This window comes from Caretta caretta, chromosome 1, assembly GCF_965140235.1.
Source record: "Caretta caretta isolate rCarCar2 chromosome 1, rCarCar1.hap1, whole genome shotgun sequence".
Lineage (NCBI taxonomy): Eukaryota > Metazoa > Chordata > Testudines > Cheloniidae > Caretta > Caretta caretta.
The window spans coordinates 313,151,711-313,167,892 of NC_134206.1; the positions used below are offsets into that span (position 1 = coordinate 313,151,711).

General features: G+C 37.8%; 1 protein-coding gene across 3 annotated transcripts in view; it reads right to left on the reverse strand.

Annotated features, from left to right (window-relative positions):
• Positions 1 to 268: 268 nt before the first annotated feature.
• The window catches only part of POT1 (protection of telomeres 1), a 168,064-nt gene continuing 152,150 nt past the window's right edge, over positions 269 to 16,182 (reverse strand). For all 3 annotated transcript variants that reach the window (XM_048836897.2, XM_048836898.2, XM_048836896.2), the window contains 5 exons: positions 14,583 to 14,718; positions 11,891 to 11,982; positions 9,774 to 9,865; positions 4,626 to 4,731; positions 269 to 3,402 (listed from right to left, as the gene is read on the reverse strand). In XM_048836897.2, the coding sequence (XP_048692854.1) occupies positions 3,290 to 3,402; positions 4,626 to 4,731; positions 9,774 to 9,865; positions 11,891 to 11,982; positions 14,583 to 14,718 (539 nt within the window). In that variant the 3' untranslated portion in view covers positions 269 to 3,289. The remainder of the gene's footprint in view (positions 3,403 to 4,625; positions 4,732 to 9,773; positions 9,866 to 11,890; positions 11,983 to 14,582; positions 14,719 to 16,182) is intronic.

The following is a 16,182-nucleotide window of genomic DNA, read 5'->3' on the forward strand; positions in this document are numbered from 1 at the left end:
TTGAAGGGATTCTGGTAACACTGTCAATCAAAGAGTACAACTCAAGTAGTTTACATATCACCGGAACCCCAAAATGGAACACTATAACCCACTCATTAAAAATATACTGTATTTTAAAAATAGATCTGATCAAGGTGGAATTGATTTAAATCATGATTTAAATCACTAGTCAGGAAGACTCGATTTAATCATGGATTTCTACATAGAAGTGCATTCTTGTTGGTTGTTATAACCTTAATACATATTCTTCACAACTCAGAGACCGCTGTAGGTTTCATTTTTAGAAGTGATTTATTTTGAAAACTTTTCAGGTTAATTTTACAGCTGTATCAGAAAATGAATGATTGTTTGGTTATTTCATTTATCAAAGGTAACTGAAGGAGATATTTATGAAGTCATTGGGAGGTGAATTATCTCCAATTCAACAGGTTAATCATTAATCAGCTTTGAAATCACAGATATCAGATTCACCTTTCAAAGCATTCTGATTTTTCCCACATTAATTATATAAAATGTTAACGTAACATTTTAAAATGTCTTTAATAAATTAATTCTATGGATAGCTACTATAACATCGATGGATCTCAGCAATCTCATTCACTCAATTCAGAAAGGCAGTTTTGATTTATTTTTAAAATATGTTTTGAAACTAGAGAAATGTGACCAAGGGCCTGAAAATGGGAGATAGAATTTCTTGCTTCTGTGCAGAAGATGGTCCAGGTCGGCAGTGACTGAAAGTCATTACTGTAACAGGTGTGGCCTACAGTAAGTTGGTGTGAGTTTCTGCTCTCAATTCAGATCAGAGTGAAAACTGCCTGCATCACAGAAACTACTATCCCAATTGGCTTCCAAGTTGGCAGTCTCCACAGAAGCATTAAGGAATAAAACAGTCATGGTGATCGAACACAGCTCAATCACCCCTATAGAAGGATCCTTCAGGTCAACATTGAGACAAGTTTTGTGAACCGTGATCTTCGGTTCTGACAAATTCACCATCTTCCAAGAGCACTGAAAATCTCAAATAAAATACATCTGGTAAGACAATTAACTATTTGGGTTCCAATTCAACAAACTTATATAAGAATGTGCTTTGCTGGATGAGGCCATTGGCAGCAAAGAGTGTTTGTGAATAGATATCCAAAAGTTAAGTGTGAGAAAAGAGCACATTATTTTAAACTGTGTTTATCAATCAGCTGAATATTACGATATTCAATAGCCAAACAACTTTAAGTGTCATATTTACAATCATAAAATGACTTGAAAACATTCTGCCAAGAATCTCAAACATTAGAGATGGTGAAAACAAATATACACTGAAGTGTGAGCCTTATATATTCTGATCTATTACTTTTCAAAAGGGTTACTTTAAAATAGATATTATTAATACCTGCAATGATGTACAGGAACATGACTTTTTATTTATATAAAAAACATTTACAATTTAACACTTACTTTCTAACAACGACTGGCAGTGCATAATATGGTTTGTGATGTCATGTAACACAACCAGAAATACAGGCTTCTATACAAATCTTATTCCAAAAGAGGTTTGGCTCTATAGTTTTTGTGATTAAACTATCCATTACCTAGCAAACAAACCCTTGTATATTTCTTATGGATGAGCACTTCAGGAGTTAAATTCCACTGAAATTATCTGGACACCCAAATAGGTGTTCAAGTCTTAAAAATAATTCACTTATCAGTATCTCTCATCAGGCCAGGGGTAGGTAGGCAGCTGCTTTCAGAATTATTGCCAGTTTTTTTCCTTGCTTGGCAAGCTGATGGTCCCATTCAATCAGGCTGACAGTTTCTCCTCTCCTTGAAAGCGAACCATCGGCTTCCAATGTTAATGTACCTTCTACCCACATGATAATTGATAAAGCATATAACTTCTAGGTTCATGGCTCACTGTTTCCATTGCTCAGAGTGATTTTTAAAGTAACACACAAAATCTATTGATATTTGTATGAAACTAAGTTGATATAATAGCTTATTCTACTAATCATTTCTTAGAACACTGTAAAATCATTTGTATTTAGTATCAAAGTACTAGTCAACTGTTAGCACTATTTTAAATATCTCCATACTCCATTTAAAAAAGTCCGCTGTGCAAGTGTTATGTAATTTTTTCCTTGATGACAAGAAGCATATTCCCCTAACAAGAATTTTTACATTAAAATTATTCTCTAGAAAATTATTCTGAATTTGGGGCAAATATTAGAATGCAAGGTAAAAGAGCACGCATGTTTTTCACTGTGGTAGCCAACTAGTCACTCGTTGGCCTGAAAATGCTGTCTTAAAATTTAGCCATCCAATCCAATTATATAAAAGAGAAAAACAATCGAGACAGTATAATCGGACACTAAATTTAGCCAAACTATGTGCAAGAACCTCTGCAAATACACACACAATTTAAAGGAGCAGCAATGTCAGATATGGTCCCAAATATGTCTGACTTTACCATCCTTACAATCTAATAAATATTAGTATTCATTTTAATATTTTAAATATCCCTGCTTTTATGGCCTGACTTTATGATTCTTAACCAGATGAGTAATTCTAACTCATGCGTATAGCTCCACTGAGGTCAGTAACACTACCTGTACACATAAGGACTGCAGGAAAAGCTTGCTACAATCTACATATCAATGAGAAATTAAAGTAAGGAAAAAACCCATGGTTTTTCAGAACCCTAAAATAGGTTTGTACAGAATAAAGTGAGGAAATACAAGTTAATGGAAGAGCCCTGTTTCCACAGCTGTGCTCAAATCACACTCTTTTGTATTAAAATAGGTAAATAAACAAAGCATAATCATGCTGACTGTTCTTCATACATTACAAAACATGTTTACATTTTACAATGTTCCTTTAAATTCGATGCTGTAAGTCATAGCAGAGTTTAGTAACATTATTGATAATTTTCAATTGCGTAATAGCTTGGAATGTTTGGATAGTAAATCACTTTTAACAGTTTCAACCATGCAGTGATCAATCCCATGAAGTACTGAGCACCTCAACTACCACTTGACTCACTGGGTTGGGCCCAGAGCAAGTAATAAATACCTCTTAGCATATGTCCAATTAATTTTAATTCAGAAACAGAAGAGCTAAAACCTTCATGCACAAGTGAGATGCAGAAAAAGGCATTTGTTTTCCTGATTAATTTTTCTCAACACAGAACATGATACATTAAATGTTATACAAAACCTTTTATGGTGTTTATAGCTTCAAAACTTTTTTGTAATCAATGTCAATAAATTGCATGTCTCTTAAATTGCAATACATATCACTAGATAACATCTTCAGCAACCATAGTGTCAAAAATTTGATAGCAAACTTGCTGTTCCATTCCATCTTTGACATTATAAGACCTGATGAAGCATTCCAACCATGGCAAGTCATCTGCAAATCAAAAACAAATTACACATTTTGATAGTATTTCCAGCTCTTATAAGAAAAGTGGAACTTTAACACAGCCTTTAACTAGGAACACTAACACATATTTCAGCTGACTGAAAATGGATTTTGAAGTTTCTTATGCACAGAAGGGGTTGATCAGTCCCCATTGAGAAATGCTTCTCCTCTCTGCTGGTACAGAGAGCCACCTGGGAGGAGGCTGCAGAGTGGGACCTGTATCATTATTCTCCCTCTGTTCTCACCAAAGGATTGTACTTGGAGAAGATAATGTAGCCTAGGGATATAATTTCTATTCCATGGAACACCCACTGCACTGGGTGGAAGAAGGTCCCCAGGGACAAAGGTGCCTGGGTGCTTTGAACTTGCACTGTGAGGAAAAAGAAAAGGAGTACTTGTGGCACCTTGGAGACTAACCAATTTATTTGAGCATAAGCTTTCGTGAGCTACAGCTCACTTCATCCGATGAAGTGAGCTGTAGCTCACGAAAGCTTATGCTCAAATAAATTGGTTAGTCTCTAAGGAGCCACAAGTACTCCTTTTCTTTTTGCGAATACAGACTAACACGGCTGTTACTCTGAAAACCGTGAGGAAACAGGCTCCTACGGGCCAGAGCTATGGCAAAGACAAACAGTTCTGTTCAGACAGCCCAATGGACGCTTCCATTTTGGGCCCCCAGATGAAATGCTCAGAGGAACTCTGATGGGATCTTCATGAAGATTTTCTTACCCTGAGTCACTTTCCACAGGGATTTCCCACAGGAAAGGGTACTCCAACATTCTGTGTGCATTCAATGGAAGAATCTGGCCTAAAGTGAGGGGCTCAGACTGAATTCTCTATCAATTGTCACTATGCTTCTGTGACATTTTAAATAAAGGTCTTTTGGTTAACTTCCATATAAATGTGAATTACACATCTAGCTCTGCCTCGACATGCATATATACATACCAAACTGAATCTATGCCAACATGAGTGAACAGCTGCACACCCTCATTACCCCTTTAGGGACTGAATTATTACTCCTGTTCCCAAAGGCCCCTTTTTTTAAAAAGGACAAACCAAACATATTACACTAAACAAAAGTAACAATTTCCTTACAATTCTGTAGTATTGAATTTGGTCTGTACTCTCATCATATTTATAATAAATTAATGGTGAATACAGCTTAACTTTACATATATAGTAGCAGATTACAAAAAGTGACAGCTGACCTAGTTTTGTTCCTGGAGGACAAAGTATATTCATGATCATTTCCATCTTCTCCTGAAGAAGACTACTAGTAAGGACTTCGGAGGCAGGAATCTGGAAAAACTTTTCCTGAGGAAAGGGAAGGGTTTGAGGAGAAAAGAAGAGAAAAATAAATCAGGTTGTCATTAGTTAGTGTAATTTTAGAAAGCTCTTGAATCTTATGAAGAGACTAAAATGACAAAAGGGAGCAATATATTCAGTTCTGTGTTTTTAAAATGATCCAAATACAGCTAGAAACAAACCAGAACATGCATGAGTAGGGCATTAACCCTGAGACATGTAGTATGCGCAATGACTTAGACCACCAAAAAAGTGCATTAATGCCTTACTAACACACATACTGCATGAAGATAAATCCAATAAAGATTGTGAGGTGCTCAAACACTATTAGAGCTGAGTGAATAATAGATTTTTCAGTTGGCAGGGGGCTGACTCAAAAAATGTGAAAAAACAAATTGGTTTGATTCAAACTGAAATTCAGTTTTTCATTTTTTTTTCTGTTTTGAACCAATTAAAATGTTTTAGGTTGACACAAGATGATTATTTTTTTGTAATCAGTGTTGATTCAGTCAGCTTTGGGTGTTTTTCACCATTTTATATGGGTTTTTTTAACTGCACAAAATTTAAAAATGAAACATCATTTCACAATGAAAAGTCAAAAAGATATTTCAAAATTTTCAAAATGAAACATTTTGAAACAAAGTCAAAACAATATTTTCAAATGGTTGAAATGAAAAAAATTGACTTTTCGAAAAAACATTTTTATTTTCTTTTTTTTCAGGCAAAACTTTTTGACAAAAATTCATCACAAATTTGTGAATAGTTTCAGAGCCCCCAAAATGCATTTTTTTTTTTTGGCAAAAATAATACCTCCCCCCCCAACCCAATTGCCCAGCTCTAGATACTATAGTGATGGGGGCCATATAAGTATGATAGACAAACAGACAGAAATTATAGACAGGATTGTGCTATCCTTATTTAAATTCAACCTTACACCTCAAATAGTCCCACTGATATGAATGGAAATCCTGAGGCATAAAATACCACTTACTCCTCAAGATTAAGGGAGGTGAACAGGAGTAAGGGTGTCGGAATCTAAACCTATGCAAGTAGAACTCTTGTTTTGAATTTCATTCTTCTGTTTGAAAAGACATGTGGGTGGGTTTTACACAATTTATCCTCCCACTATAAAGAGTAGCTCAAGCAGATGATGAAATAAAAGAGTAGGGGAACTGTATAACACCTACTCCCAACAATTTTCACTACAGCATAATTATTTTAACATAACTTTGACCAGACTTTCATTTTGTTCCTCTTTCCCCCACATTTCTTGGCCAACCTCATCTCTCTTTCTCCCTGGAGCCCCGCTGATGTGTCACCTAGCAAAATGGGGTCCTTTCTGGCTGACCTCTAGATGGCACTATAATATAAATGTTAAAGAACAACCGTTTACGGCAAAAGAGACATTTTCAACTCATGCTTTCTCTTAAAAGAACTAATGTGGGAACACTTTCTCCTCACTCTAATTTTTATACTAGAAATCTAATGGAAAATGACCAAAAGATGGGGACATGTCAGAGAGGGACAATTTAAGATTACTCCCTCTGACCTCTGAAGTCCTTCCCGCTACCATACCATAATTTTTGCTGACTCTTCTCCCCAGCTCCTTTAACTCAGACAATCAGGTTAAGAAAATGAACTGGGAGCATGACTATAGAAATCTGATTGGAAGCTAGTTTAAAGTCACAATTCAAAGCAGCCCAGGTTCTTCTCAAGCACTGTTGGAGCACCTTATTCTGAGCAGAGGAAAGTGGCAGTTTCCTTTTGAAGTGCAGGTAACACTTCAAAAGAAAACTACCTTTTCCCCCTGCAGCTCAGCTGTAGCACTCAGCAGCTCCCCCAGATTAGTTTCTCAATTTAGAACAGCAGATTTCAAAGAAGGGGAGAGGGGCCGTGGAAAGGAAAGAAGAGGAGAAAGTGGGGATTGCTGGGCTTCAGCTTCCTTTTGCAGCTAAAGACCTTAATATATTACGAGAAGAGCCTTTTAACCTTTAAAAGGTTAATCGGCCTTTAGCCTTTTCCCCGATTGTCACTTGACACAGTGGGTAAAAATATATTTCTATATTAATTTGTATGTATTTGAGGTGAGGATGTTGCAAGCTGTGAAACACAGGGATCAAAAAGCCCAACTTGTTTTAGATAATTCCAAAGCTGTTGTGTAAAACATTACAAATATAATGTTACATTAGATTGGTATTATCAGCATCTATTCATCTTATCAAAGTCCTCATACTTCTTAACATTTACATTCCTACCTGAAATTATCAGCAGGTATGCAACAACTGAAAGGACAGCTAAAACAAATGTCTATTGAATACAAACAACTATCTAAATGAAACATGAAGGCCCAACTACTCAAAATCTAGGACATGCAGAGTACTCACAACTAATTTAACTCTGCCATCATGAGCATATGAAATAGGATTTTCCATTACTTCCACAAAGTAATACATCTATTACATATGCATATGAAAAATAATATTGCATATTTACATAGCACTTTAGAATCATTTAGTTAATCCCTCACATTCCCATGGGCAGGCCAATATCATTTCTATTTTAGAAAATTGGGAAACGGAGACATGTAATTTAAGCAAAGTCTGTAAAGTCACAAAGAGTGAATGTATAATCTTATGTTAAATGTGGAGACCAAGTGTTTAGGTAAGACAAACAATCTTTCTAGAGCAGGGACTAACATTTATTTGGAGGCTAGATGAATAAAACCTAGGAGGCACTAGTCAGTTCATGACAAGCAAGAGCCCCATTACCCAGACCTTTAGATCAAACAACTAGATTTAGAGGATGGACAGCTATATGGCTTTGGCTAGAATCTACCCAGTAAGGAAACAGAGTTTATATAGATTCATAGTTATTAAGGTCAGAAGGGACCATGATGATCATCTAGTCTGACCTCCTGCACAATGCAGGCCACAGAATCTCACCTACCCACTCCTACAATAAACCTCTCACCTATGTCTGAGCTATTGAAGTCCTCAAATCATGGTTTAAAGAAGCAGAGAATCCTCCAGCAAGTGACCCGTGCCCCATGCTACAGAGGAAGGCGAAAAACCTCCAGGGCCTCTTCCAATCTGCCCTGGAGGAAAATTTCTTCCTGACCCCAAATATGGCGATCAGCTGAACCCTAAGCATATGGGCAAGATACACCAGCCAGAAACCCAGGAAAGAATCCTCTGTAGTAACTCAGATCCCACCCCATCTAACATCCCATCACAGGCCATTGGGCCTATTTACCATGAATATTTAAAGATCAATTAATTGCCAAAATCACATTGTCCCATCATACCATCTCCTCCATAAACTTATTAAGTTTAATCTTAAAGCCAGATAGGTCTTTTACCCCAACGCTTCCCTTGGAAGGCTCTTCCAAAACCTCACTCCTCTGATGGTTAGAAACCTTCATCTAATTTCAAGTTGTCAGAGTAGTCATAAAATCCTGAGCTAACCTCCCAAAATAGTCACTCTCAATGATCAGATTGAAAGCAATTGTGATTTAACACCATGACAGAGAGAAACTCAGCCAGCTCAACCAGGGACTTTGTGGAAACACAGAATGCTGTATACCTGTGACATATTGTACTTCAAAATAGCACTCTGTAACCCACATATTCACCACTTGTGTATGGTTATATTTTGTACCAAGAATGTCTTGTAAGATATCCTATGAAAACTCATGATTTGCTGAAACTCATTGTTCTGTCAAAATGTGTATATCATCGTTGTATAAAGAATTATGAGATTTTGCTATATGGTTGTTACTTAAATATGTTGTGAGTGTAGGAGACGCCCATAGCAAGCTGTCCAGTGGCAACAAAGGGGGTGACCCACACCCAGATGGGTGTTAAACGACCCTCCCTACCCATTGACCAGCAAGGGAATTTCAAACAAGAGATTTACAATTCAGTAAGAGACAGTTGCTCAAGCTCTACATAATGGGGATTGCTTAACTCAGTGACTCAGCAAGGTATCAGGACTGGTGATGCTTGACTCCACGTTTGAGCCAGTATTTTTCCAGACACATGAACTGAGCATATAAAATAAGGGACAGTGGCATTAAGAGTCTGCCTCTTTCCTCCCCACCTACTCTGAAGGCAACAAGAACGTTTGGCAGAAAAGACTTTGAACTAGGAAATTGGTTCCAGGTTGAGCAGGGAGTTCAGCCTGTGTATTAAGAACTGTGAACTGCTTGCAACTTTGAGTGGGGTGAGAAAAACTGCTTGATTCAACTCTTGCTTAGTCTGATAAAGTTTATGATTTAAACTTTGATTTTCCCTTTTATTTCTTATGTAACCAACTCTGATCTCTATGCTTACAACTTATAATCATTTAAAATCTATCTTTTTGTAGTTAATAAACTTATTTTAATTCTTTATCTTTACCAATGAATTTGTCTAAAGAGCTCGGGGAATCTGCTCAAATTACAAAGTCTGGGGCACATCCACTATCCTTTGAAGGAGTGGTGAATTAATTAATGAGCTTATACTGCTCAAGACCTTCTTAATCAGCGCAAGATGGTACATTTTTGGGGTGCAAGACTGGGCCCTGGGGATTTGCTGGGGTCTCCCTATGTATAGTTCATGACAGGCTGTGAAAGCCTGCATGTAACTTTGGGTGTGCCCTCATGTGCTAATGGCTATGTGACAGCAAAGCCAGAAGGGGCTGCTAGTTACTAGCAGAGCAGTGTAAGAGTACCTTGATCCAGAGTGTTAAAGGGGACATACTAGTCCCACAGTCCAGGTTGTGCCCTGGTGGGGGGAAGCAGGAGGGTGTCCACAACTGCCACTCTAGTTCCTCTCTTCAGTCCATTTTAAGACTTGAACACACATTTTTCTCCCATTTTACCTTTTATCTAGTATTGACCTAAACAGCATTTTCATCAAAGGATAGTGCTAATAATTTGTACATTCATTATAATAGTTTGTTTTAAAACACTGCATATGACAAAGAGAATGTACAAATTCATATATACATGCATACATCTCTGAGACGATACTTAACAAGAACCATCATCTATTTACCCTCTGTTTACTTACATAATCAAAGAGGTATGCATCCAGTGTTCCTGTGCCATCATCAAGTGTAAACTTCATAACAAAGACATACTGGAGTGGCTCAATACCTAAAACTAGTGTGGGAAAAAAATTTTGCTTTAGGTACTGAGAACTCAAGACAAAATTATCACAACACAAGGTAATTGAAATGACTTGCTTTTAATAAATGTGACTTATTGTAAGATCATAATTTTAAAATATAATTAGATACTTGGACAGGTGGTGGTTGTGGATTAATAATTAGAGCTGTGCGAATCACAGATCTTTCAGTTCAACACTGAACTGAAAAATAAACAACAAAATCTTTTCAGGTTGACCTGAAACAAAAAATTTTCAAGTTTTTTTTTTTAAGCAAACAATGGAAATGTTTCATTCAATCTAAAACCAGACATTTTGTTTTGATTTCAAGGTTTTTATTTTTATATAAAATTGAGGGAAATTCCAAAACAAAAGGCATTTCTGAAATGAAAAGTTGTTTTTTTCCTTTCTCCTCCCACCAATACAAAAAATTCACCAAAATCTACTTGAATTTGCTGATTGTTTTGGTTGAAGCAAATCTGCATTTTTTCAGTGAAACATGTATTTTCACTAAAAATTTCACATAGCACTACATATATGATTCATGACAATGTTATTATACACTAAGTGAAAACATTTTGTGTTGCAGGTTAAATGAGATGCCCAGAAAGATTTACATATAGAGTACCACATTAGAATGGAAATTCAGTTTTGCTCAGGAGTTTAGAAAAATACAGAAAATGCTCCAAAGTACATCTTTTCTCTTTAGTAAAAATGTTGGAAACATTTGCATACATCCTAACTTCTATGTGTTAGGATCTCTTTCTGCCTGATCTTCTACTGAAATTGGTGAGAGTTTTGCCTTTGGTTCAGTGACAACAGGATCATGTTCTAAACTAACATACTGCAATATATTTGGTGAAATATATTATCTATGGGAAAACAATTTATTCCATATGATGTAATTAAAATTCCTGGGCAAGTTCTACTCAAATAAAAAAGCTGCCTGACCGGTACTCTGAAATTAACTAAGCCCATCTTTGAAAATTCAATGGCTAGGTACATTCTCCCATGGATATTAACTATGTCATCTGTCAGACAAAAATGATCCAAAACTATGCATCTAATCTATATAATTATTGCAGCTACTTTCCAATCACACACTCTCCTGACTATCTTCAATTGGAAGTCTGTGTGTGGTTTATATTTGAATACTGCTTTAGATTCCTATTGGGTTCTGCAGGGGCCTGTCCAGGGTCTGGTCCCATTTAATATTTTCATTAATGACTTTGATAATGGAGTGGAAAGCATGCTTGTAAAATCTGTGGATGACACTAAACTGGATGGGGTTACTAGTACTTTGGAGGGCAGAATTAGAATTCAAAATGACCTTGACAAATTGGAAAATTGGTCTGAAATCAACAAGATGAAATTCATCAAAAGACAAGTGCAAAGTACTGCACTTGGGAATGAAAAACTAAAGGCACAACTACAAAACAGGGAATAACTGGCTAGAAAAGGATCTGGGGGTTAAAGTGAATCACAAACTGAATATGAGTCAACGTGATGCAATTGTGAAAAGGGCTAATATTTTGGGGTGTATAAACAGGAATATCATATGTAATAAGACATGAGAGGTAACTATCCTGCTCCACTTGGCACCAGTGAAGACTCAGCTGGAGTACTGAGTCCAGTTCCGGGTGCCACACTTTAAGAAATATGTGGCCAAATTGGAGAGTCCAGCAAAAAAATGATAAAATGGTTAGAAAACCTGACATACGAGGAAAGGTTAAAAAAATGGGCATGTTAGTTTTGAGAAGAGTAATTGTTAAAAATGTCACCTGGTTAGGAATAAATACTAAACAATGAGCTCACATTCCAAAAGGTAAAAAGTTTTTCAGTTCATCTTTAATATAATATTCTAAAAAGGTAATCATATATGCAAATACACATGCATCCATAGGACACAAAGATCCGAGCAAAAGTGTAATCCATTCAGTGAGACAATTTGTATCTACCTTAAGAATCTACCTTAAGAATCAAGACACAATCTAGTTCAGGTCATAATGATGTTAGCTAACCTCGTGCTATTTCAGTGGGCTCCCATGATGGTTCTTCTACTGCAAGAGAACTGAGACTCTGGATAGTCTTCTGATTCGAACACTGTTTGCACCTGACATTTAAAATAAGATGCTGTTAGTGTACAGACTTCAAGGTGATGAACTATTAGCTTGTTCATTCTGTGCCAAACAAGTTTATTCAAATAAAGTTACTCAGTGGAGATGCAAACCATCTCCACTATGAAAAGGTCCACAGTGTACAAATCAGGTTTTTTAAGGCAGAGAAGCTTTGTACAACATCTAAAGTACTAAACTACATTAATGCTCCTTATGAATCACCAGCTACAAAAAGTAAGTTATTTTGACCCACAAAAGAGCCTAATTGAATAAAAAAGGCTAACTGTGCACTGATACCAACTGAGCACATATTCATACACTAGCACTTTTGGTTCTTTAACAATACTTATAAAGTGCAATTTTGTAACAACAGTAATAAATCTGAAACTCTACTATGTATTAAAATACATGATAGGCTTATAAGATTATTAGTATAGGAATTTGGATTAACCTGTGCCTAAAATATTTTAATTATGAGTTATTAAAAGAACCTCTCCTTTTTATTCCTGGAGTACTAATGTATCATCATCAAACCTTTACAGAATGTAAGACAGCAACTAAAATACTGTAAGTGAATAAAAATATCTAATGTTGAGAGATGTCCATATAAAGTTGTTTTCATTTGCCCTAAGAAACAAAGTTATGGTAGCATTATTCTGCCCTCAAAATAAGCTTCTGTGCTAGTATGTTACAGTTATAACATAAAATTGACATTTATCTTTAAGATTAGCTTTAAAAGCAAATTTGTCATCAGTGGACCTAATTCTGCTCCCACTTACACTGGTGTGAAGCAGATATCAATAAAGTCACTCTGGTTTTACAATGGAGAAAATATAGCAGAATTTGGTTTAATACGTTGCAGGAATATAATTCATACATTTAAAATATGTTACATAGAATATGTGGCATTCAGAGTTAGGACAACTACATGGGCAATAAGATAATACCCAAAAATTCTACATAGATGAAATGTAAGACCGTTAATGAAAATTGCAAAGGCTGAGATTTTAGACGTACAGCTGTCAGGGAATTCAAGGATCGCCCCTACACCAACCATACCTTGGTGCACATTTAATTTTACTGTAAAGGTCTTAACGCACACAAGTGAGACTTTGAAACATCATGAACCTTCAAGTTTCCTAAATGAACTCCCAAGTTTGGAGGCCTTTGTGCCTACTATTATTCAACGTGCTGGCTGTGGGATGGGCTTCTCTTCGAGACAAACTTTGGGAGCTTTCACTACAAAAGAGAATCACGAACCTTCTGAATAAGGGAAACTATAATGTACAGGCCATGATTTGGTCTGCACAGTAGACTGAACCACCTCTGCAAGGGACACATCCATACCCATGCAAAGAGGGCAACAAGGGTACAACCTGCCATCAGGCCAAATGAAAAACTACTGCTCCTGCTCCTCTGGACCTGACTAGGTTTACTGCCTGAAGATCTCAAATCCTGTTCTGGGCAGAAAATCTAGGGCTCTTGTCATATCTAAGATGGCTCCTAGGAAGGTGAAAGACTGCGTAGGAACCAGTGTGATTTTTCAATGTTTACAATAAAACCCAAAGATTTAAAGAGGGAAAATATCTCCTGTAGGGCATAGTTATAAGACTGGGCTCTTATGAGACAGACATCTAGGAACAAGGAAACACCTGCAGGCCCCATCTACGAAGCTGAGCTGCCAAACAGTTAGTGATCACATGGGGCATGCCGACAGCTCAAAGGGTGGTACTTTGTACTGGTGATGACCTGTGCCCAGCAGAAACCAATGCCTTTGCCTCAATGAGGTGTGTAAGTAGGCATGTCTTTATGATCAAGAGCGTTTCTATTTTTTAAGGCAGAAAAAACTAATAAGTTCAGATAACCATCTTTTCATAGGTTTCAGAGTAACAGCCGTGTTAGTCTGTATTAGCAAAAAGAAAAGGAGTACTTGTGGCACCTTAGAGACTAACCAATTTATTTGAGCATAAACTTTCATGAGCTACAGCTCACTTCATCGGCTGCATACGAAAGTTTATGCTCAAATAAATTGGTTAGTCTCTAAGGTGCCACAAGTACTCCTCATCTTTTCATACCATCAAGTAGGGGCTGTAGCACATCATTTAAAGTGCATGGGAGGGCATATATGCATATAGTCAAGCACTGACACCCCTAGCCCATGAGCTCCTATACCCACCGCCTCCTAGAAGCCTTGACCCTTGAGGAAACCCTCCTACCCCTCGCTACCATCCAGAGAATTATAGGAAAGTCTGTGGGCTGAGAATAAGTTTTTTTTAACCTAACGGGTAGTTTTTTTAAAAAAGCTGTCAGCTCCTGAAAACAGAAGTGTACCATGTAAGTTTCTTTTCTCTTAACTATAGTGGTGGTAGCATAAGTTTCACGGTCAGGATCCAGATCAATGTCTTCTTCTTCCATACAATTTTAATTTTTGCAATTGTCATGGACAATTCTTTTCAAGAACAAGCTTTAGAAGGTAAAGTTATATCTGTTTGCAAGTGATACTGGAATTAAGTTATTGAAACAAACTAACTTACTATACATCTATTAATTGCAACCACTTCTAAACTATTAAGACTTTTTTTTTCTTTTAACGTACCCATAATGCCATATTTTCCCTTGCAAAAGGAAGGGAGCTGAAAGGTCTAGTAACTCAAGATCTTCTTTTGTGGATCTCACAGGTATAATACATTTAAATCTTCTTGAAAGTTTTCTGATTTCTTTTAGCGTCCCTCCTATTAAATGTAAAAAAAAGTGTTTTCTTAATTGTATTTAATCCTAAATTACTTGATTCATCTGTCTTGGCCTATCAGATATCCATTTCAGCATCTGTAATTCATCACTGTACGCAGGCCAGTGTTGACGAAACTCCTTAATGTACTGCATCTATTAAAAGTATAGGAACAACCACACAAATTTTTTAAAAGCGACTCATTACTGCATGCAAAGAGAACAAAATGTTAACACAACCACATGTGCTACATGTTCAATCAAAGCTGTAAATTACCATAACATATGTTTTAAATATATGTCATGATAACAATAGTAGCTAACAAGATAACAGACCTTAAAGTAACTTTACTCAAGTTACATTTTGTTCTTTCTTTCACTACATTTCCAGCAATTTTAGTGGTTGCTGTCTTGAGAACAACCAGAACTAGAATACACTTTATACCACTAGAAAACAGCTTGACATTCCAGCTTTTAAGTGGTACAAGACATTAAATTTTAGCTAGCAATATGAGAGCAAGTGGCTGTTAAAACAGCATCAGAACTGAAGTGAGGGGAAAAATGCAACACAATAGTAAACATGATAATATGATTTTAAGTACTATGTGGTAACTTACCAAGACTAGAAATGAATGCTTTATATTACTGGAGAAGCTATAATTTTCTGAGTCTAGCACAGGGGTGGGCAAACTTTCTGGCCTGAGGGCCACATCTAGGTATAGAAATTGTATGGCGGGCCATGATTGCTCACAAAATTAGGGGTTGGGGCATGGGAGAGGGTGAGGGGCCAGAAATGGGGTGTTCAGGGTGTGCGATGGGGCTCCGGGCTGGATGGGGCTCCACTTTGGTGTGGGGGCTCCGGCTGGGGGTGCGGACTCTGGAATGGGGCTGGGGATGAGGGGTTTGGGGTTCAGGAGGGTGCTCTGGGTTGGGACTGAGGGGTTCAAAGTGTGGAGGGAGATCAGGCCTGGAGCAGGGGGCTAGGGTGCAGAGGGGTTGAGGGCTCTGGCTGGGGACGAGGGGTTTGGGCTTTGGTGGGTGCTTTAGGCTGGGACCGAGGGGTTTGGAGGGCGGGAGGGGGATCAGGGCTAGGGCTGGGGCAGGGGGAGGGAAGGGCTCAGGCTCCAGGCGGTGCTTACTGAAGCACAGCCAGGCAGTTCTACGCGCTGCCCCGTCCGTAGGCACCTCCCCCGCAGCTGCCAGAAGCAGCTGCACACCCCACTCCAGCTCCTACGCGGAGGCACAGCGTGGGCGGCTCTGTGTGATGCTCCGTCCACAGGTGCTGCCCCTGCAGCTCCCATTGGCCACAGTTCCTGGCCAGTGGGAGCTGTGGGGGGTGGCCCTTGGGGCAGTGTGCGGAGCCCCCTGGCCATGGCTGCCCCTATGCATAGGAACTGGAGGGTGGACATGCAGCTACTTCCAGGAGCTGCACAAAGCCCTCGACCCCACTCCCAACAGGAACTTGAGGG